Source organism: Labeo rohita, chromosome 24 (genome assembly GCF_022985175.1).
Source record: "Labeo rohita strain BAU-BD-2019 chromosome 24, IGBB_LRoh.1.0, whole genome shotgun sequence".
Taxonomy (NCBI): Eukaryota; Metazoa; Chordata; class Actinopteri; order Cypriniformes; family Cyprinidae; genus Labeo; species Labeo rohita.
In genome coordinates this window covers 1954076-1977213 of record NC_066892.1, presented here as the reverse complement: position 1 = coordinate 1977213, position 23138 = coordinate 1954076, and the positions used below count along the sequence as shown (strand labels likewise).

Sequence of the window (23138 nt, the reverse complement as noted above, 5' to 3'; positions counted from 1 at the left end):
AGAATGGTTTTATGGGGTTTGTCGTTATCAATTTCTCCAAAGGTAATTTTTATATATGATGGATAATTATCAGCAGAGTCTGTTCCTGGTTTCAGACGATGCTGAATGAACGTGCAGTTTTTTTTATTAATTGCGATTTACATAAGATACTGTAAGGATTCTGTGAAGACAAAGATAGTCAAACATAACATCCATTATTCACAAATAATAAAATAAACATTTTTTTCTACAACTATCCAACTTTTGCTTTCTTTTATATCAGTGTGTGGGAGCATTTTGACAGGAGGACTGAACAACAAGTAAAGAAGAGCAGCAAGAGAGTCATCCTAGTTCAAGTTTTTAATAAATGGTGTTAATAAATAATGTTGTACACACAAAAAAAATAAAGTTTTTTTCTTCTCAGATGGCTAAATAGCCTTGGAATTTTAGAAGGGTGAATTGTGTTTCTCTTTATAAAATGCTTTGTAGGACCCTGTTCTGTAGCTGTGTGACAGGGGTGCTCAACCCTGTTCCTGGAAATCTGCCTGCAGAGTTCAGCTCCAACCCTGATCAAACACACCTGAATCAACTAATTAGGATCTGAAGGAGCACTTGATAATTACAGACAGGTGTGTTTGATCAGGGTTGGAACTAAACTTTGCAGGAAGGTATAGTTCTCCAGGAACAGGGTTGGGCACCCCTGCTGTATGACAACCAATAGTAAAAACTAAAGCATAAATAAATATGGAATATTTCATTGGTGGTCCATTACACTGTATGTCTGATGGGTTAAATGTGGTTCACAACCACATATATATATATATACACACACACACACATATGTATGTATATCACTCAATCTCCTGTATATATGAAATATATAATTATGCCACAGTAGATCATGTAGCATTACATTGTTCATTTGATCCAAATTTATTGTTAATTTTTAAAATCACTAATAAATGTGTAATGTTAATTTGCATTATTAATTTTTTAAAATCACTAATTCAGTTGTTGGCTATGTATGTAGACCAACAGTGAATATCTACAGATATATTTATTTAGGCCATATCGTCCAGCCCTACTCAAATCCTTTCACTTGCCCATTTTTCCTGCTTTTTAACACATCAATTTTGATGACAAACTTTGCATGCCAATGTGCATACTATATCTACCCTATATCTTTTTTTTTTTTACTAAATAAGCTAAATCATAACCGATATTTACATATAATTCAAAAGACAAAATAGTAGCTGATTTTACACAAATCAGCCAGTTTAATAGTTTTTGTGTAGTTGCTAATGAGTCCCTTGTACACAAGGGGTATGTAAACTGACCTGTACAATGCTTCCTTTTAAATGACTTTTGGTGCAATAAACAATCCACCAAAAAGCAATTTGTCTTGTTTTTCTTGCTCAACACACATTTGAGAAAGTATTTTAAAATGCATTTAAAAATTCAAATCTAATAAAATGTCATTATGATTCTTGAATCACTGAATTAGCAAAAATACCTTCTGATTTTAATCAGAAACCTATGAATGATGAATCAAATAAAATCTGACCCTGCGAAAATATACCCCTGTAAGTTTTCATAATGCCCCTAAATCATGCAATCCAAAGACTGTGTATTGTTTTATTAGAGTCATTTGAGGTTAAAAATGTTTTGAAAATGTTTTAAAGATTTAAGTGTCTGCAATGAAGAAAAACGTAAGATACATTTGAGTTACTGTACTACAGTAATGAAAGCTCTGTTTTATTATAAATAAAGCACTCTTCTGTTACTTTTTATTGTTTTATACTTCACATTTGTTGTGAATACAGACAATAAAAAATGCTTTTATTTGTATTTTATCTATATCAATAAATCTATTTAGCAGCTTTTGGGACAAAATTTTATAGTTATCTTTCCTAATTTCACTGTAAAATACCATATTAACCACACAGAAATAAACATTAATTTTTCACCTAAACCATTATGCTATGGGTTTTCTAATAAATGACCTCTAGATGGCAGTGCTTAATAATACAAAACAGCCTCTTTGTAAACATGATTACATGCACATCATTTTATGATGAATTCAGTGACAATTCTCTGGTTATTTGTTGCTTTTACAATATTATTGCTATATTGTCAATAGTAGAAATGTCCATCATCCTGCTGTCAATATGTGGTGTATTCCAGGAAAATTACAAAAAATTACAAAAAAGTTAGTTTAGCAGATGTTGTTTATCTATTTACAAATGCACAAAATAGAAGCAATTGTGTTGATAGAAAAATATTCCATTAATAAAATGTAACATGTGGTGATAACATAGCTTTACATCACATGAAGGATGTGTTTTGGGGAGATTTCCAAGATTCTGTTTTGTCATTTTCAGAGTTTTCAGCAGGGTGTGGTATGTTTTCAGAAGTCTTTTTTTTAATGTATCCTCCTTCTTTGTCTTTATTGCATATATTTTTGCTTATTTTACGTGTTTGCTGTAGTGGCATTTATTTGTGCACACTGTACAGTGATGATTTCTCATCACGCTGCACCATGAGTGATCTCTGTCCCACAAACAATCTGGATAATGACAGTTCTCCTCACAGACAACGCCTCATGGCTACAGCAGGATCAATATCAACCCTTTCTTTGTAGGCCACTTCAACTTCATACTCAGAGCTTTTATTGTCTTCAACATCTTTCTTGCTCTGCTCCAGAGCTTCTTGAGTTTTTTTCAGCTCATTTTGCTTTAGTCCCATCAGCTTAACACGTGATTGTATATTACTGATATTTGCCTCCAACTGTTTCTGTTTCTGTAGGACATCTTGAGTCAACTTCAGAGTTTTTGGTTTTATTGCATCAAGAAACTGGAATAATTCTTCTATTCCTTTAAAGCTGAGGTCCCATGACCGTTCCTGTATCATTTTATATTTTTAATCAGCAGCGTCTGACTGACAGTTGTCAAACAGGAAAAACACTGGCTGATTCTTGACATTTATCGCACACTTGATTTTAGCCTCTTTAACAGCCGTCAGGACATTTTAGGTAGAGCTCCAGATGAGTGTGTGAAGAGCAAGACAATGTTTTCAGCAATATCTCTTCCAAATAAAAATCTCTTCTGCTGTATTTCTGGGATCTGTCTGTTGCGTTTCTCTTTCTGTTAGGTAGGTCCTCATCGAGCACCCCCCTCTGGTCTTTAACTATGGTTATGGCCTGCTTGTGTAATTGGATTACCTTGGTCATATCCACCTCAAAAACGATCATGGCCACTCCTGGCCTTCAGGTCCCCACTACAGCACTACATATAGGGCTTCAGTCCTCCTACCAGGTAAGCTCTTTGGAAATTATTTTTAGCAGGATGCTCCTGGACCCCCCTGGCTGGACACGCATGCCTTAGAGGCCACCTGACTGAGACACTCCGTCTGCGTCCTGCCCTGAGGGGCTTCCTGTTTCAGGGTATCCACCCAATCATCATACAGACCTATCCTCATACCATCTTGGTGATTTAGTGAGTCGCCCCTCTGAGGAGTGGGCTTGACCACGCTATTTTTCACCATCGTATGAGTGGAAGGTGTTTCTGCGGGAACCCTTCTGAGTGCTCTGAGGAGCATTGGCTACGGTCTAAGCCCTTGTTCGTGAGGTTCTGCGGGCCTTGCTAGAACGGGGCCTACGCTTTCTATCGAGATAGTAAGCACAGGTCTGCTTGGGTTGGTAGTGGCTCTTGCCCCCTCAAGAGAATACCCACAACACAGCCCGAGGGCTGAGGACACTGCTGCTCTCTATGCAGCCATACAGTGTTGATGGATTCATATCACCCTCTATGATATGGGTTCACGCTCAAACTTGTGCCCATTCTCTGAGTTTGTTGTTCCCGGACACTCTACTTGCGCATCCTGAGCAGGTTGTTGCTACCTATGTTCTGTAGGATGGTTTCTGAGGGAACCTATGCAGAGCCCACGGTAGCCCCCTGTGTGACAGGCCAAACCTAGGTGAAACCCTAGGCATTCAGTCATATCCCCTTAAAGGAATATCTTCTAATTCCAAGCTTTGAGCTCTACCCCGGGTCCAGCATATCCGACCCCTTTCAGGTAAGTCTTGGGTATGCAGCTCAGGCATTTTGGACGAAGGGGATAATGTCACTAACAGCCGTCACTACGTCTCAGGGGCAACTCCCTTAAGCTTAAGGCAGTTGGTACTTAGTGCTCGCCTCTATGATGGCATGCACTCCCCTTAGCATGGCAGCTTGGGTATAACCGTTACCCATAGCGACCTCTAGAGGACGCAGTTCGAGTTCCTCGAAAGGGAACGTCTCAGGTTACGTATGTAACCCAGGATCTCCATCTCGAATTAGGATGCTTTTCTTTAAGAGATAATTTATGTCCTGTAATGTTAAGCATAACCACAATAACAATGAAGGTGTGTACAGTACATGTTGTAACATGAATTTTGAAATCATAAAATTCTATTCATAGGCCTTTTCATATGACTACATTAATACATACATTAACATTCTAGATTAAACATTTTTTGTAATTTTGCCCATGAAATGTTAAATGACTTAAATTGTAAATGTAATTGTCTTGTATAATTTTTGATTAAATTTCTTGTTTGCATTCCAAATCTAGTCAAGCTGTATGAGCTTAACATCATATGTTCACATATACACTGTGAGCAATGCTTTTCATGTTAACATTAGACCACTGATTGCGATGGAGAGTATAACTCATGTGAAAAGCCTCAAGAATAAAATAACAGTGTTGTTGTACAAATAAATCCTATACTTCTTTATATTGAAACTTTTTTATGACTGAGCATCCTTTGTGATAACTGAGATGACGACAGATTCAGTGATATAGTTGAGTTTTCCCACTGCACATTTAATACTGTACTCAGTATCTGGTCTGAGATCAGTCAGAGTCACTGTATTCTGGTTCTTTGACACAGTTTGAGATGTCCAGTCTTTCTTCTGCTTCATTTTGTACAGTAATCTGAGCTCCTCTGTAGCAGGACACAGTGGAGACACTTTCAAAACCACTTGCCTACATCTGACATCTTCAGTGACTGGACAGTCTGGTTTTGATGGAGGAGTGAAGCGAACAGCTTCATTACATCCATTTTCATACAGCAGTATGCAGGAACCTGGACTATTTTCCATTTCTTTTGATGCAACAATAAACTTCACTGTTTTTCTACTGTTTAAATGAATCAAGTTTTTAAATACCTTCAAGTTGTTCCTCATAGTCTTTTGGATGTCAGGTGTGAGCCAAGTCTTGTGTTTTTCTCTTCATTTTTTCCTTTTGTTGAACTCAGATAGGCCTTTTGTTTTTAAAGCAGCACATCTATCCAACCCAATGATGTGAAAGTGTAGATGACCAAATGTGTAACTTCGAGATTCATCAAAATTTCACTGAGGTTGATTTCTACCATTGCTCCTGAGCCATTTAGTTGCGTGAGCAATGATTTAATGATGTCAGATTCTTCCTCTTTCTCTTTCAGCCATTGTTCAAGAGCGCTTCGTTCAAATGGAGATTCATTTAGCAGATCAATCAATGCTGTATTCTCTATAAATTTTCCTCTGATCTGTGGTAAGAGAGAGCCAAGTTTCTTCATGAGACTCAGCCTGCACTGGTGGCAGTTTTTCTTCATGTCATTGATTTTGTCATGAAATGCAGTAAATGTCAAAGCAGGTGTGTCTGTCTGAAGGTCACTGCATTTCATCTCAGTCATACTTAAACTCTCAATTACAGATTCAGTGTCTGTGCTTAGACTGATGCTGTTTTAATGCTGAAACTTTACAACTCTTGAAAAAAGTTTGTCCAAAGGATAAAGCCAAACTCTCAGAGGAATCGCAAGCTCTTTGTTTTCTCCCAGCAGTTTGGGAAGATCTTCACAAACCTTCACAGCATCTTCAAAAGAGGTTGGATAACATGGTAACTGGAAGTCACCATAAAATGTACAGCTGAATCTTTGGGCTGCAGTCTTCTGATTATCATTCAGATTAATGTTTGCACCAGCTGAAATGCCTTTTAGCTTCACAAAGACAGCTTTTACATCTCCTGCTATCACCCTTTTGTCTTCATCTGATGAAACTTCTCTGTCAAACACAAAGCAGGCATCTGCTCCATACAGCACTGCTGTCACTACATGTGTGGCTACATCATTGTCATAATGAGCCATTTCTCCAGAAGGAACATGGTTCATGATCAGTTCATCAAACTTAGTGGTTGAATGATAATGTAATGTCAGTCTCTGCTGACTGAATAATTTTTGGTGTCTTTGAGATAATTTGCAGCTCCACCCACATTGATGAGTCCACCTAAAAAACTCAGACAACCATCAATATCCAGCAATCTAGATTTGTCCTCAGTTGAGTCTGAAGCAGTGACTGTGAAAACTGTGTTAATTTGGGGTTTAGTGCTTATGTTCTGCTGCAGCTGCTCTTTACTCCAAAGTCTGATTCCTGTGGAGACATTTATTTTATTTTATTTTATTTTATTTTATAATATTAAATGAATAATGTACACTACTGTTCAAAAGTTTGGGGTCAGTACATTTTTATTGTTTCTTTCTTTCTTTCTTTTTTTTTTTTTTTTAAGAAATTAATACTTTTATTCACCAAGGATGTATTAAGTTAATAATTAAAAGTTCATTAAAAGTTAATAATAAATAATTTACATTGTTATAAAATATTTATATTTTGAATAAACACTGTACTTTTTAAACTTGTTATTCATGAAAGAATCCTGAAAAAAAAATCACAGGTTCCAAAAAATATTTGGCAGCACAACTGTTGATATTATCCAACATTGATCATTCTAATAATAAATCCGCATATTAGAATGATTTCTGAAGGATCATGTGACACTTAAGACTGGAGTAACAGCTGATAAAAATTCAGATTTTCATCACAGGAATAAATTCTATTTTAAAGTATGTTAAAATAAAAAACATTATTTTATATTGTAAAAACATTTTGCAATATTACTGTTTTTTTTTTTTTTCTATATTTTTAATCAAATAAATGCAGCCTTGATGACCATAAGAGACTACTTTAAAGACTATTACAATTCTTACTGACCCCAAACTTTTGAACGGTAGTGTATGTCTTACATTTTTTATTACACAGTGCTCTCATTGTCTATTTTCTTCCAAGTATTTTTATAGGTTACTTATTTACATAAAGGACTCTGAGCAGGTGAAACACTAAACATAAGCAACTGGATTAACATATCATATGACATATCATAAAGTGGAACTACCCTCAAGTTAAAACAGTTCAACCCAGAAATCAGTTTTTGCCAGGATTTTTAATTTAGCTGTTAATGCTGCCATCATTACAGCACCTGGTACTAGAGCATCTCTCCTGCAGTCATACAGCATCCCCAGCTGGAAGGGTCTCCCTAGAGCTGCAGTCTCTATTGAATTCACTCCAACTGGATCCATGCTAGACAAAACACAGAAAAGAAGTACTCACTCCAGTGACATTATAGATACTGATAGAGGTTTGACCAAGATATCCTTACTTAATTGGAAGTTGGTTCTTAAATCAGTTGGTCAGTGGCATCAGCGCCATCTAGCGAGTCTCTAAAAACAGCACTATGCCATCACACCGTTGCACATTTAGAAACAATGCTGTTTAACAGAATATATTATTTGTTTCTAACGGAAGAAATATTTGAGAAATGTGTTTTTCTATAAAATGAAAGTCTAAGGTCTCCAATGTTGTTGGATTCCGCATTCATCAAAACTGATTCCTTTGTGTTCCAAAAGAAAGTTATATAGGCCTAACAGGATGAATATATCATGAAATAATTTTAATTCATGTGTTATATGCCAAAATCTGATAAAATTCCTAAACCTAACCACAGCTCCTGCTTTGCAAAACAGCATTGCACTGAGTTTTGTAATGATTTTTGTAACTGGACTGTTCTCCAGAACTGTTTGCAATATTGGAAATATTACTGTTTTAAACCATTGATGCGAGCCAATGGATATCACTAACTTAACTCATGCATACTTATGCCGGTGAATGTTTTAACCTCAGTCAATTCACTATTCCGAAAGTGAAAGTAAAAACTGACGGAGCTTGGAGTCTGAGCTTGAAATAAAGCTACATAATAAAGCGTGTTTTTATTGAAAAATCACAAATGTACTATACTGTTTAGCATCTTTACACCTTCAGAAATTCAACAGTTTACTCAACAGCCACACAACCGTGTTTTTGGCTTCTAATACTCACATATGAAAACACCCTTGTCGCTGTTCTCTGCTATGTTCCATAATGACGTATATTCTCCCGTGGGCACCTGGGCTAGAAGCGTAGGGTACACTCTTAAAGATAAAGATGCTTCACAATGCCATAGAGGAACCTTTTTTGTCTAAATGGTTCCAGTTTAAATGCGTCTTCAAACGATCCCAAATGCAGTTGTAAACCATCCCAGCCGAGGAAGAAGGGTCTTTAAACATGAACATCGTGGATGACAAGGGGGTGAGTAAATTATTTGTAAACTGTTGTTCTGGAAGTGGAGTTCTCCTTTAAGTCTGTACCAAGGGGGCGTTTTATGTAACCAGCTAGATAGAATACAGTTTACAGTATTACAACTACAGTAATTAAGCCATGCTGGAGGCTGAAGCAGGAGGACATCCGGGGATTTCTCACCTATGAATACTGTGATTTCTGACATACTGCTCTCTTCACATACTCTTTTCTCCTACTGTAAAGTAGGCAAGTTGGCATACAGGTCCTTTTCAAAAAATTAGCATATTGTGATAAAGTTCATTATTTTCTGTAATGTACTGATAAACATTAGACTTTCATATATTTTAGATTCATTACACACAACTGAAGTAGTTTCAAGCCTTTTATTGTTTTAATATTGATGATTTTGGCATACAGCTCATGAAAACCCAAAATTCCTATCTCAAAAAATTAGCATATTTCATCCGACCAATAAAAGAAAAGTGTTTTTAATACAAAAAAAAGTCAACCTTCAAATAATTATGTTCAGTTATGCACTCAATACTTGGTCGGGAATCCTTTTGCAGAAATGACTGCTTCAATGCGGCGTGGCATGGAGGCAATCAGCCTGTGGCACTGCTGAGGTGTTATGGAGGCCCAGGATGCTTCGATAGCGGCCTTAAGCTCATCCAGAGTGTTGGGTCTTGCGTCTCTCGACTTTCTCTTCACAATATCCCACAGATTCTCTATGGGGTTCAGGTCAGGAGAGTTGGCAGGCCAATTGAGCACAGTAATACCATGGTCAGTAAACCATTTACCAGTGGTTTTGGCACTGTGAGCAGGTGCCAGGTCGTGCTGAAAAATGAAATCTTCATCTCCATAAAGCTTTTCAGCAGATGGAAGCATGAAGTGCTCCAAAATCTCCTGATAGCTAGCTGCATTGACCGCAGCTGACATGGCACCCCAGACCATCCTGACTGTGGGTACTTGACACTGGACTTCAGGCATTTTGGCATTTCCCTCTCCCCAGTCTTCCTCCAGACTCTGGCACCTTGATTTCCGAATGACATGCAAAATTTGCTTTCATCCGAAAAAAAGTACTTTGGACCACTGAGCAACAGTCCAGTGCTGCTTCTCTGTAGCCCAGGTCAGGCGCTTCTGCCGCTGTTTCTGGTTCAAAAGTGGCTTGACCTGGGGAATGCGGCACCTGTAGCCCATTTCCTGCACACGCCTGTACACGGTGGCTCTGGATGTTTCTACTCCAGACTCAGTCCACTGCTTCCGCAGGTCCCCCAAGGTCTGGAATCGGTCCTTCTCCACAATCTTCCTCAGGGTCCGGTCACCTCTTCTCGTTGTGCAGCGTTTTCTGCCACACTTTTTCCTTCCCACAGACTTCCCACTGAGGTGCCTTGATACAGCACTCTGGGAACAGCCTATTCGTTCAGAAATTTCTTTCTGTGTCTTACCCTCTTGCTTGAGGGTGTCAATGATGGCCTTCTGGACAGCAGTCAGGTCGGCAGTCTTACCCATGATTGCGGTTTTGAGTAATGAACCAGGCTGGGAGTTTTTAAAAGCCTCAGGAATCTTTTGCAGGTGTTTAGAGTTAATTAGTTGATTCAGATGATTAGGTTAATAGCTCGTTTAGAGAACCTTTTCATGATATGCTAATTTTTTGAGATAGGAATTTTGGGTTTTCATGAGCTGTATGCCAAAATCATCAATATTAAAACAATAAAAGGCTTGAAACTACTTCAGTTGTGTGTAATGAATCTAAAATATATGAAAGTCTAATGTTTATCAGTACATTACAGAAAATAATGAACTTTATCACAATATGCTAATTTTTTGAAAAGGACCTGTATTTGACTGCAACTACACATTGAATCTTGTGATAATGAATACACCAGCCAGGTAATTCTCGCCTACTCTTTTATGAATACATTTTACTAAGTAGAGATAACAGGGGAGCTCCAGTAAGCACATGTATGTCTCCTAAGTAGGTGTACATAAAACATGTACATGTAAACGTGTTACAATCACACACCGTACCCACAATATACAATAAACAAGGGTTTGCTTGAAGTACTACTGTAACGCTCTCGCCGACTTAGTTAACAAGCAACTGTGTGTGAGTCTGGCCTCCCTTTTTATAGGCCAGACTCTGCCCCTTCTTTGGCATCACTCCAACAGGTTCTTACATTTTTCAAGTATAAAATCCACAGTCTTTTCCAAAGATGAGATCTTTGAGTAGCTGTCCGAAGTCTCCTTCCTTTGTCCGAAGTCTCCTCAACAGCCCTACGATTTTCCTCAGTGTTTGCAAACACTGTGGAAAATCATAAGGCTGTTGAGTTAGTGATGCTGTGCACCTGTCATTCATGTCTCTCTTTTTTTTTTTTTTTTTTTTTGCAGAACGTATATTTACATACAGGATCACAGAAAGATACCATGGTTCTGTCTTCAACAATGAACAAGCATAATTACAAAAAATATTTGTATAATATTTTTATTTATAAAAATATAAAGGGGGTTAAATTCAAAAAGAAAAAGAGGAAGACACAAAGGAGATTTAAGGCAATTTTGCTTGGGGCTAAAAAAAATGCTCATAAAATAAATTAACAACATATTCAAGAAATGACAATTTTGTTTTCATAATAAAAAAAAAAATCATATATTTAAGGATAAAATTGTGGATCCCATTAGTAGGGTTAAAAATATAAGAACTTATATCAACCCAAAATGTACTGGTTATACTACAATCACAAAATAAATGGGCAGCTGTTTTTTCAACAAGACCACAAAATTGGTTTCATCAGTATCAATATATTTACAGATTGATGAATTGAATTTGTTGCTTATAACTTTACTGTTCACTGAACAAAAGCCCATTCCGATTCATTCTTCTAATTTCGATTATTTAGTCACATAATATGTATATTACACATTATTGTTTTGGTCAATGAAAACAGTGATAATACAGCTTTTCTGATTCTCTTTAAATGCTATAAATAGTTGATGAATTTTAAACATTTTTACTTAAAAGACCAATGATGTATCCTAGTGCTCCTTGTTTTTCTTCTCCTGTTTTCTTCTTAATGTTTTCCAATGTTTTGGCCTTTTCAGATCCATTTATTTCCTTCAGCTTCTGAATCAGAAAATCAACATGCAGGAGTGTGAGCAGTGAATCAGTGTTGAGTGCGATCATCTGCAGAGTTTGCATACAGTGAAAAGCTTCAAACACCAGCTTTATTTTCTCTTTATCTAATTCTTGCAGTTCTTCCTCCAGATTTCTGACCAAAGACTCACTATCCACAATCTTACCATCATATTCTCTTTTTATTTTTTCATGTGTCCTCTTCTCTATCTTTGTTTTTGTTACATATATTTTTGCTTCCTTGACATGTCGGCTGTAGTGGCATTTTTTAGTGCACACTGTACAGTGATTATCTTTCATCACACTGCACCATGAGAGATCAGTGACCCACCAGCATCCTGGATAATGACAGTTCTCCTCACAGACAGTGCAGCATGTTGCTTCTTTTGTCCTGTTGCGATATTTTAGATCGATGGGAATCTTCTCCTTATAGGTAACTTTAACTTCATACTTAATGTCATTTTGGGCTCTAACATAGTTTCTGTTCTGCTCCAGAGCTTTTTGTGTCTGTTTCAGTGTATTTTGCTTTTGTTCCATCACTTGAACATGCGACTGCAGAATATTAATATTTGCCTCCAACTGTTCCCGTTGTTGTAACACATCTCGAGTCATCTTCAGGGTTTTTGGTTGTAATGTTTCAAGAACCTTGAAAAATTCAGTCATCCCTGTGTAAGACAGAATCCATGATTGTTTTTGGATTTTTTGAAAATCTTCATCAGCAGCATCTGACTGACGGTTGTTAAACAGGAAATACACTGGCTGATTCTTGTCATTTACTGCACACTTGATTTCAGCCTCTTTAACAGCTGTCAGGGCATTTTTAGGACGCATCCCATCTGAGTGTGTGAAGAGCAAGACAATGTTTTCAGCAATATCTTTCCCAAATAAAGACTGAACAGCATCAAATATGTACATTTGTCTGTCAGAGAGATTTTCCGTCTCCTTCATTACCAGACACACTGCATCTATTTGGATCCCACTTGCAGATTGGCTTAAACTAAGCAAACTCTTGGCGATCTCTTGATCATTCTTGATTCCACGTATGTTTCCATATCCTGGTGTATCGATGATTGTTAAATCGATTAGACTCTCTTGCAGATAAAATCCATAAACAGTGATGCTGGAGGTCTGACTGTAAGCTACTGATTGGTCACTCTGATCATCTGTGATCTCAAACCAAATCTTGTCTTCTCTCTGAACATCTAAGATGTAGTTGATCATCACATTAATCAGGGTTGTTTTTCCTGTGCGAGTTTCTCCCACCATCAGGATGGTTTTATGAGGTTTGTTTTTGTCTCTCTCACCAAAGGTCAATTTTTTATATGGTTCATGTTTACTAGAAGGGTCTGTTTTCAGTTTCACATGGTATCGTGTAAGAGTACCACCTCCAGTTTCGCTACTTTGCTTGATGATATTTTTCAATTCTGGACGTAAACTAGTCATTTTTTGTCTGTAATGTAAAGCAGAAAACAACATAACATAAAGATCATAGGGTAACACTTAGGAATGCTAAAATGTAAATAGCAAAATCTTTTTTTATTTACTTTAATACTTCTTTTATAATCTTTTTTTTTTTACCTATAATGCATTTAAATTATCTAAATGCATCTCAAAAATTATGTGGTAATCATGCAAGAGTGTTAAATTACATGCTTCTATTAGATTTGCAGTAACAAGTAAAACAACAGCGAGTCCTACAGTCATCCATGCAGATGTCAGTTCTGAAAGACAACTTAAATAGTAGACAATTCTATTTACACAATTTATATTGTTAAAAATAATCATTTAAAAAAAGCATTAAATCTATCCTTTTCTATTTCCCTATTTCCAAATATAGTGTATTTACAAGTACTGGGTATATTAGCAAATATCTACAGTATACTGTGTACTATAATGCCTTCTCAAAGATAGAAGTTTAACTTACAATATTTATTGTTTATAACAGAGGCTTCCTTCTGTAACTTAGTTCAGGAACTTGAAGACAGGAGGATCGACAGTCGTACTTATACTGAGCCAACACCCCTATTTTGACAATCACATGATTTGCAAGAAAGAATCAAGCCATTTGTTTCAAGGGTTAATTTCAAACATGCAATTCTCAGAAAAAAAAAGATATATAGCTGACATAGCAAAAAGCAATATGCATCAACAGGGTTTTATCTAATGTGAATGATCTGAATGATTCTAGTGACCCATGAGTCCAAAGTGCCCACAACAATTTCTAAATTGTACTTTTAGCTGTAGCTCTGCACATTCAGCACAGTGTTGTGTTTAATTTCAAATCCAAACGAACTGCAAATGTTAAGCCAGTGGGCCACCAGAATGATAAGACAAAAAAAAAAAAAAAAAACATTTGTCACTCGGCTAATATACTGTAGGTGCTTTATACGACAGTTTGTTTCTGTGATGGTACAGTAGTTTGGTTGTTATTGTTTTTATAGTTTTTTAAAACTAAAATTTAGTTCTCTGTCTAAAATGTTAAAATGCAACAGTATTTAAATCCCGTTATTTAATTCCCGTTTGTTGCGGTCGCACACGGTGCGATTTTTGAGGTCGTACGAGCTCGCATGCGATTTTTTTGGTTATCGGAGGAAATCGTCTCTTCTCGTATGGTCGGGGCTCGTATGGTGTGTGAGAAATTACGAGACGAGCAGAGTGCCTTACGAGCACTTCCCGACCTCACGATCATTTTTAAACATGTCAAAAAACTTCGGGAGCTGTCGGATTGAAAGCGTGACGTATGTGCTGTTGAACGAGCCGATTTGTTGAGCAAACTGGAAGTTGAGCAAACTGAAAATTTAGCTATAGTGGTGTCCAACTAGCCCTCTCGACGTGCATAATACTACGTTAAAACATACATTACAATACTGTACAGTGCTGTAGCATTGCAGTTCCAATGTCTTTAATGCATATGCTTGTTAGCACTGCTGTAGAGGTGAAGTTTTGTCAAGTTTGCAACCAGTGTACACACGCAAGGGTGATCAGACGGTTCCTGCATGTTTAGCAAAGAGTCACGGCTCATATTTTTTATATGCAGTTATGAGATAGACAGAGAGCAGTTGAATTTAACAGTACATACAGAAGTATATTATACACAGCCTTTCTCTCAGATTTCAAGGGCAAACAATCTGATCACCCTAAATATACAGAGACACACTGCATGATTTAACATTTTACTGTTAAATTTTACCAAAAAGGATCTCTTCCTCGGAGTCCATGTTTTTGGCGTGGAACTTCGTGAATGTGATTGCCTCGGAAATCGGCAGGTTTTAAAATCGTGCCGTGTACCACTGCGTCACAAGTCACTCGTGACGTGTGCGTGGCCATACGGTCTTCCGACTGTCCGAATTCGCACCGTGTACGGCCGCCCTTAGAGTTTGAGCTCCGTCAAGTTAATTTCTTATTGTCTGTTTTTCAATTCAAAATCAATTTTATACACCATCATTCTCATTTCTTATAACGTGTGAATATACCCCCTATTGTATTCTACAACTAAAACATCCGGATTGCTTTGTCATCACTAGTTTTGTTTTGATTTCCCGAGTTGCTAGCTTATAGCCCTTTAGCAGCACCAGTGTGGTTGCCGCTAATCCTGCTTGCATTGTTTACACACTATTTACACACATTTCCATTGTTTACTCACTGTTACTTGCTTTAATGGTGAATTTGTGTCCACCTTTGAGTGCAGGTGAGGACACGAGCTGGAGGCCGTGGAGAAGCAGATCCAGGAGCTGTTGGTGAGGCAGACCGAGCTGAGAGAGTGGAGAGCTGCTCTGGAGTCCTCCCGGGTGAGTATACAATGTGATACTAACACTCTGACCACCTCTACTCCGTGTGCTTCTCTGCACAGCTCCCGTGCACCCTGGACGCGATCTTTCCAGATGTCCTTCACTCCGGCGCCGGGACACCATGGACCCTGGGTGCAGCAGCAGCAGCGGAAGACGCGAGCCAGGCCCCGGCCGAGGACCTCGCCCCCTCCGCCGCCTCCGGTCTTCGAGATCTCCACCCGGAACCGCTTCGCTCCCCTCCGCGAGACGGAACGCGACGCTGTGATCGTCGGAGACTCCATTGTCCGGTACGTACATGCTACTTTAGCTAAAGGTAAAGTCCACACCCACTGTTTTCCTGGTGCTCGCGTTCTCGATGTTTCTGCTCAGCGTCGGCGCGATCGTCCTGCACGCGGGGGTGAACGACACCAAGCTGCGGCAGACGGAGGTTCTGAAGAGGGACTTCAGCAGCCTGATCGAGACTGTTCGCAGCACGTCGCCCGCAATGAGGATCATCGTGTCAGGACCGCTTCCCACGTATCGACGTGGGCACGAAAGGTTCAGTAGACTTCTTGCTCTAAATGAATGGTTATTGACATGGTGTAAAGAACAGAAACTGCTCTTTGTTAATAACTGGAATCTTTTCTGGGAACGAAAAGTCGGAGCGGAGCTGCTGTCGGACAACATCTCCAGGACGCTACGCTCCATTTGACTAATAAGTACATTCTCAAATGATTGCTACGATGGCTTTTGTTCTGAACGCTTAAATGATAGTACTTGCACTGTCCAATCTATAAAGACTGTGTCTGTTCCTCGAATAGTGAGGTCAAAAAATAAATTTAATGCAGGATCTAGAAAAAAATCTGATCGTAATTAAACCAGAAAAAAGCAAAATACACGAACAGAAACCATTTTTAAAGCTTGGGCTCCTAAACATTAGATCACTTGCACCCAAAGCAGTTATTGTGAATGAAATGATCACAGATAATAGTTTTGATGTACTCTGCTAAAACCTAATGATTATATTGGTCTAAATGGGTCTACTCCACCAGACTACTATTATAAGCATGAGCCCGTCAGAGTGGTTGTGGTGATGGTGTTGCAACAATATATAGTGATATTCTCAATGTTACTCAGAAAACAGATTACAGGTTTAATTCATTTGAAATACTTTTGCTTAATGTTACTTTGCCAGACATGCAAAATAAATCTCTTCTATCTCTTGTTTTAGCTACTGTGTATAGACCGCCAGGACCATATACAGATTTCCTAAAAGAATTTGCAGAATTCCTTTCAGAACTATTGGTTAATTTTGATAAAGTGCTAATTGTCGGAGATTTTAACATTCACATTGATAATACAAATGATGCGTTAGGACTTGCGTTTACTGACCTAATAAACTCTTTTGGAGTCAAGCAAAATGTCACAGGGCCCACTCATCGTTTTAATCATACGCTAGATTTAATTATATTGCATGGAATTGATCTTACTGATATAGATCTTGTACCTCAAAGTGATGATGTTTCTGACCATTTCCTTGTATCGTGCATGCTGCGTATCACTGATATTAACTATACGGCTCCGCGTTATCGTCTTGGCAGAACTATTGTTCCAGCCACCAAATTTATCTCAACTGCTCTGTGTACCCCTTAATTCACAGGATCTAGACAAAATGACTAGCAATATGGGCACCATCTTCTCCGATACGTTAGAAGCTGTTGCCCCCATCAAATTGAAAAAAGTTAGAGAAAAACGTATTGCGCCATGGTACAACAGTAATACCCATTCCCTCAAGAAAGAAACTCGCAATCTTGAGCGCAAATGGAGAAAAACAAACTTGGAAGTTTTTAGAATTGCATGGAAAAACGGTATGTCCAGATACAGACAGGCTTTAAAAGCTGCTAGGGCCGAGCATATCCGCAAACTCATAGAAAATAACCAAAACAATCCAAGGTTTTTATTTAGCACAGTGGCTAGATTAACAAATAATCAGATGCCACCTGATCTAAATATTCCTTCGCAGTTTAATAGTAATGACTTTATGAATTTCTTCACTGATAAAATAGATAACATCAGAAATACAATGACCAATGTAGATTCTACTGCTTCTAATATGTCAACTTCTTTCGTCGCACCCAAAGAAAAACTGCAGTACTTTACCGCTATAGGACAGGAAGAGTTAAATAAACTCATCACTGTGTCTAAACCAACAACATGCCTATTAGATCCCGTACCCACTAAATTACTAAAAGAATTGTTACCTGTGGCAGAAGAACCGCTTCTCAATATTATCAACTCATCATTATCTTTAGGTCACGTCCCTAAACCATTCAAGCTGGCGGTTATTAAGCCTCTTATTAAGAAACCACAACTAGACCCTAGTGAACTGGCAAATTACAGACCCATTTCTAATCTTCCATTTATGTCTAAAATTTTAGAGAAAGTTATATCTGCTCAACTGTGCTCATTCTTGCAAAAAAATGATATCTATGAAGAATTTCAGTCAGGCTTTAGGCCCCATCACAGCACAGAAACTGCACTTGTTAAAATCACTAATGACTTGCTTCTTGCGTCAGACCAAGGCTGCATCTCACTGCTAGTTTTACTTGATCTTAGTGCTGCGTTTGACACTATAGATCATGACATACTAATAGATCGACTACAAAATTATGCAGGTATCCAAGGGCAGGCTTTAAAATGGTTTAGATCCTACCTGTCTGATCGCTACCACTTTGTATATTTAAATGGGGAGTCATCTCAGTTATCACCAGTAAAGTATGGAGTGCCACAAGGATCTGTTCTAGGTCCTCTACTATTTTCAGTATACATGCTGCCCCTTGGTAATATTATTAGAAAACACAGGATTAGTTTCCATTGTTATGCTGATGATACTCAACTATATATCTCAACAAGACCAGATGAAACTTCTGAATTATCAAAGTTAACAGAGTGTGTTAAAAATGTAAAAGATTGGATGACCAACAATTTTCTACTATTAAATTCAGATAAGACAGAGATATTACTTATTGGACCTAAAAACAATACACAGAATCTTTTGACTTACAATTTACAACTAGACGGATGTACTGTTACTTCCACTACAGTCAAAAGCCTGGGTGTTATATTAGACAGCAACTTGTCTTTTGAAAATCATATTTCTCATGTTACAAAAACAGCTTTCTTTCATCTTAGAAACATTGCCAAGCTGCGAAACATGTGACCTGTTTCTGATGCAGAAAAGCTAGTTCACGCATTCATGACCTCTAGACTGGACTATTGTAATGCACTATTAGGTGGTTGTCCTGCATCTTCAATAAACAAGCTACAGATAGTCCAAAATGCAGCTGCTAGAGTCCTTACCAGGTCAAGAAAATATGATCATATTACCCCAATTTTAAAGTCTCTGCACTGGCTGCCTATTAGGTTCCGCATCAGCTACAAAATAGCACTTCTTACCTATAAGGCACTTAACGGTTTAGCTCCTGCGTACCTAACTAGTCTTCTACCACGCTACAATCCATCACGCTCCCTAAGGTCACAAAACTCTGGACTGTTGGTAGTACCTAGGATAGCAAAGTCCACTAAAGGAGGTAGAGCTTTTTCACATTTGGCACCCAAACTCTGGAACAGCCTTCCTGATAACGTTCGGGGTTCAGACACACTCTCTCTGTTTAAATCTAGATTAAAGACACATCTTTTTAGCCAAGCATTCAAATAATGCATCTCATAAACTTTTCCTGCAGCTATATCTGATCAAATGTTCATTATTAATCTTTTAGCTCTGGTTTAACAAATCTTCCTTTTCTTAGTTTGAACAGCAGCTACGCTAATTATGTTCCTATTTGTTCTCTGTTTTTGCCATGGGATTGACATCCCGTAGTAACTAGGAATTCACAAGCTCCAGTCTGGATCCAGAACACTTAAGAAGAGATGATTCCAACCCCACAGACGACTTCAGATGATGCCAACCCTGAAAACATACAGCACTACCAAATTCTGCTACTAATTTATAGTGTTCTTTGTCTGTTTGATTACGTCATTAATTGATCTTTACCATACATCTCTGCCATATGTACATCAAGCTACTACTACATATATTGTAAAAATGTCAATTTGGTGTAAAGCTGCTTTGCAACGATATGTATTGTGAAAAGCGCTATACAAATAAATTTGAATTGAAATGAATTGAATAATTTTTAATGTTTGTTTTTTTTTTTTTTTTTTTTGCACAGTGTAAGCAAGATTTTAGCTGGTGTCCCTTGCATCACAACTAATTTCACCACTGATCATTCACTCACAGAAACTGCTGAATGGATTCGAAAACGGTAAAACTGGGACAATGAGCCTATTTTTTAAAAAAGTGGAGTGTTCCTTTAACTTTTCCATATCAGTTTTTCTGACTGAAGTGGCTGCTGTAACTGTGCTTGTAAAGCACATTTGTTCTAACAAAAATTCTAAGAGAAAGTCTTATCAGGTGAAGTGGGTTACTTATTGATAAAGTTATCATAGTGGCCTGATTTGCTGACCTCATCAAGAGTCCAGTCTCTGGATGTATATTAGCTATTAGCTTTGTTTACAGCAGTCTTGTGATGTTATGACAGGCAAATGTTTTTTTTTTTTTATTTGTTTGTTTTTTGTTTTGTTTTTTTTTATTTATTTGTTAAGTAGAAAGTATTTTAATGAGGGAAAAAATATTCAAAATAAAACATCAACATCTAAACCTCAGTTAATTCTCAATAAGAAGGTTTGTATGAGTAAAGATGCTGAGATCTAGAGAGATCTGTTAGTGTTTAAAGTTCTCTTGCTGACAATCATGTGACTTACAGTATTAATTATTATTAATCTGGATGGAAGTGCGTAATAATACAATGACAATTAATCCTTTTTCTTGCACATAATTTTATCTATTTCTTATTTTCTATAATAATTTTTATTTGTATTCGTTACCTGTTTACGTATTACTGTTTTCTAATGTATAAACTGTTTTTCTGTATAACCTGTCTACACCATACATGTTGCTATTCCTCGGGGGTGGGGACAGGAAATGAATTACAGCAGCTATATTACTTTCCATTTATTTATTTAGCGAATATTTTAATCTAAATCAACTTACAAATGAAAGTAATACAAGCAATAAATAAATGATAAATCCAAGAAAGAAAAGAGTGTAAGCAAATGTTTGTGTACTTCACTAGATTCAGCACAAATAAAAAAGACAACTATAATAATACATTTTATAGTATGGTACAATTCAAAAAAACAGATTACAACAATTATAAGTCACTAAATAGAATGATGTAAAGAATTATAATTAGTTTTTAAATTAACAAATGCTGGCATGAAATAAAGCAACATGGCTATCTGTTGATTTTATTCTCTAGAACTCCTAAAATAACTAAATGACAGAAGTAAGATAGATATTAATGTGTACATAAAATATTTATAAAATAGACAATCAGTGTATCCACATATTCACAAGCAAAATATAAAGTTTAAAATTTTTGAGTTTCATTTAAATTAAATTTAAAAGAAAAACAAGATATGAACCCATTTGAGAAAAGAAAGGAAAAAAGCCTTTGAAGTACAACATGTATCTGTGCAGGGTTTGACTAAGGCATTTTACTTGTTTATATTTAATGATTTACATGATTTTATCATGTATTCCAGAGCTCTGTGCTTTTCTTCTGCTCCCTTCTTAAAGATTTCCAGCATTTCAGCCTTTTCAGACTCCTTGATTTCCTTCATCTTTTCAATCAGAAAATCAACATGCAGAAGTGTGAGTACAGAACCAGGGTTGAGTGCGATCTTCTCAAGAGTGTCCACACAGTGAAAAGCTTCCATAACTAGCTTAACTATCTGAATTTCTAATTGTTGCAGCTCACTTTTCAAAGATGCATCATGTTCTAATTCGTCTTTATATTTCTTCATTAAATCTTCACATGTCATCTTCTCCCTCTTTGTTTTTGTTACATATATTTTTGCTTCTTTGACATGTTTGCTGTAATGGCATTTATTAGTGCACACTGTACAGTGATCATCTTCCATCACACTGCACCATGAGAGACCACTGATCCACCAGCATCCTGGATAATGACAGTTCTCTTCACAGACGGTGCAGCATGTCGCCTTTTTGGCCATAGACCGATCAATATCAACCTTTTCTTTGTAGATTACATCAACTTCATACTCATAGTTCTTTCTGATATTTTTCTTGTGTTGCTCCAGAGCTGCTTGAGTTTGTTTCAGCTCATTTTGCTTTAATTCTATAGTTTGAACACGTGATTGTATATTACGGATATTTGCTTCCAACTGCTTCCGTTTTTGTAAAACATCTCGAGTCATTTTCAAGGTTTTTGGTCTATTGTTGTCGAGAAAGTTGAACAATCCTGCAATTCCTTTATAACTGAGATCCCATGATTGCTTCTGTATAGTTTCATATTCTTCATCATCAGCGTCTGACTGACAGTTATTAAACAGGAAAACCACTGGCTGATTCTTGTTATTTAATGCACATTTGATTTTAGCCTCTTTAATAGCCATGAGTGCATTTTTAGGACGCATGCCATCTGAGTGTGTGAAGAGCAAGACAATGTTTTCAGCAGTATCACTTCCAAATAAAGCCTGAACAGCATCAAATATGTAGATTTGTCTTTCATGGAGTCGGTTTTGGGTTGATTTAATCACCAGACACACTACATGTATTTCATGTATTTCTTCTGCAGATTCACTTAGACTAAGCAAACTCTCAGCGATCTGTTTATCGAGATTAGTTCCACGCATGTCTCCATATCCTGGTGAGTCAATGATTGTTAAATCAGTATTACTGTCTTGTGGATAAAACCCATAAACAGTGATTCTGGAGGTCTGACTGTGAGATGATGTTTGGTCACTCTGATCATCTGTGATCTCAAACCAAACCTTGTCTTCTCTCTTTACACCCAACATGTAGTTGCTCATTGTATTGATCAGGGTTGTTTTTCCTGTTCCTGTTTCTCCCACCATTAGAATGATTTTATGGGGTTTTTTTCTGTCTCTGTCCCCAAAGGCTATTTTTCTGTATGGTTTGGACTGATCTAAATTATCTCTGTTGGTTTGCAGACGGTATTGAGCAGGATTTCCATCTTCAACTAAGATGCTTTTCTTAATGATTTTGTCCATTTTGTCTAACTGGATGTACTTTCTCTCTGTAATGTTAAACAAAAACATGTTACTTTAGACAATGCTGTACCAGTGATGAGGCCAGAAATCTCTAAGTGAATATTTGTAAGTGTTACGAATCTGGTCGGTGACCTGCGGTCCGCTCACCACCGGATGTCACTCTCACCCTATCATTACACGTTGACTGTTGTACTACAACCCGGACTACTATTCCCATCACCCATCACGCTGATTGCGTCAACACCTGTGACCAATCAGGCGCCCTATAAAAGTCCTGGTCTCTCCCCATGCAAGGCACGGAGTATTGTGTTGGTGTGTTTCTATTGTTAGCGTTCCCTAGTTTCTAGTTTCTAGTTTCTAGTTTCTAGTTCTAGTCTTCCCCGTTTTCGACTGTTCGCCGCCTGCCTATTGGACTCTTGCTCGTTTTCTTGGATTATTCTCTACGTCTTTCCTGTGAAATACCTGTTTGCTCCTGTTTTGACCCTGCCTGTACGACCATGTCTTTGTCTCGTCCTATCAATAAAAGCTCGCAGATGGATCCGCTCGCCTCTTGCCTCTCACTCCCCTTTACAGTAAGATTGTGTGGACCACTTATCTTTATCTCTTTGCAGTCATATTAATTACACTTTTATTTCTTTT

The 23138-nt window shown here is 37.4% G+C and overlaps 4 protein-coding genes across 4 annotated transcripts; 1 reads left to right on the top strand and 3 right to left on the bottom strand.

Moving 5' to 3' along the window:
- Positions 1–5382: 5382 nt before the first annotated feature.
- LOC127155466 (cytolytic toxin-beta-like) lies at positions 5383–7443 on the bottom strand. The gene is given in 3 exon segments (XM_051097670.1): positions 5383–6225; positions 6228–6425; positions 7309–7443. Coding segments are annotated over 3 exon segments (780 nt in total). The 5' UTR covers positions 7409–7443; the 3' UTR covers positions 5383–5743.
- Positions 7444–11442: 3999 nt separating this feature from the next.
- Positions 11443–13018, bottom strand: LOC127156126 (uncharacterized). Its single transcript, XM_051098863.1, has one exon. The coding sequence runs from the start codon at positions 13015–13017 to the stop codon at positions 11443–11445; it is 1575 nt and encodes a 524-aa protein (XP_050954820.1). The 5' UTR covers position 13018.
- Positions 13019–14919: 1901 nt separating this feature from the next.
- Positions 14920–19419, top strand: LOC127155467 (uncharacterized). The gene is made up of 3 exons (XM_051097672.1): positions 14920–15311; positions 15425–15899; positions 19229–19419. The coding sequence occupies exons 1-3, from the start codon at positions 15232–15234 to the stop codon at positions 19301–19303; spliced, it is 630 nt and encodes a 209-aa protein (XP_050953629.1). The 5' UTR covers positions 14920–15231; the 3' UTR covers positions 19304–19419.
- Positions 19420–20564: 1145 nt separating this feature from the next.
- Positions 20565–22856, bottom strand: LOC127155458 (uncharacterized). Its single transcript, XM_051097662.1, has 2 exons — positions 21224–22856; positions 20565–21086 (listed from the first exon to the last, which is right to left on the bottom strand). Exons 1-2 carry the CDS (start codon positions 22545–22547, stop codon positions 21064–21066), a joined length of 1347 nt encoding a protein of 448 aa, XP_050953619.1. The 5' UTR covers positions 22548–22856; the 3' UTR covers positions 20565–21063.
- Positions 22857–23138: the final 282 nt, after the last annotated feature.

Bases quoted from the DNA above. Each gene is read 5' to 3' on its own strand.
- LOC127156126 (XM_051098863.1), bottom strand. From the start codon at position 13,017: ATGACTAGTTTACGTCCAGAATTGAAAAATATCATCAAGCAAAGTAGC.
- LOC127155467 (XM_051097672.1), top strand. From the start codon at position 15,232: ATGGTGAATTTGTGTCCACCTTTGAGTGCAGGTGAGGACACGAGCTGG. The intron at 15,312-15,424 runs GTGAGGCAGACC...TTCTCTGCACAG, and splicing joins AGCAGATCCAGGAGCTGTTG to CTCCCGTGCACCCTGGACGC. The intron at 15,900-19,228 runs GTTCAGTAGACT...CGTAGTAACTAG, and splicing joins TATCGACGTGGGCACGAAAG to GAATTCACAAGCTCCAGTCT.
- LOC127155458 (XM_051097662.1), bottom strand. From the start codon at position 22,547: ATGTTTTTGTTTAACATTACAGAGAGAAAGTACATCCAGTTAGACAAA. The intron at 21,087-21,223 runs GTGAGCTGCAAC...CTGATTGAAAAG, and splicing joins ACATGATGCATCTTTGAAAA to ATGAAGGAAATCAAGGAGTC.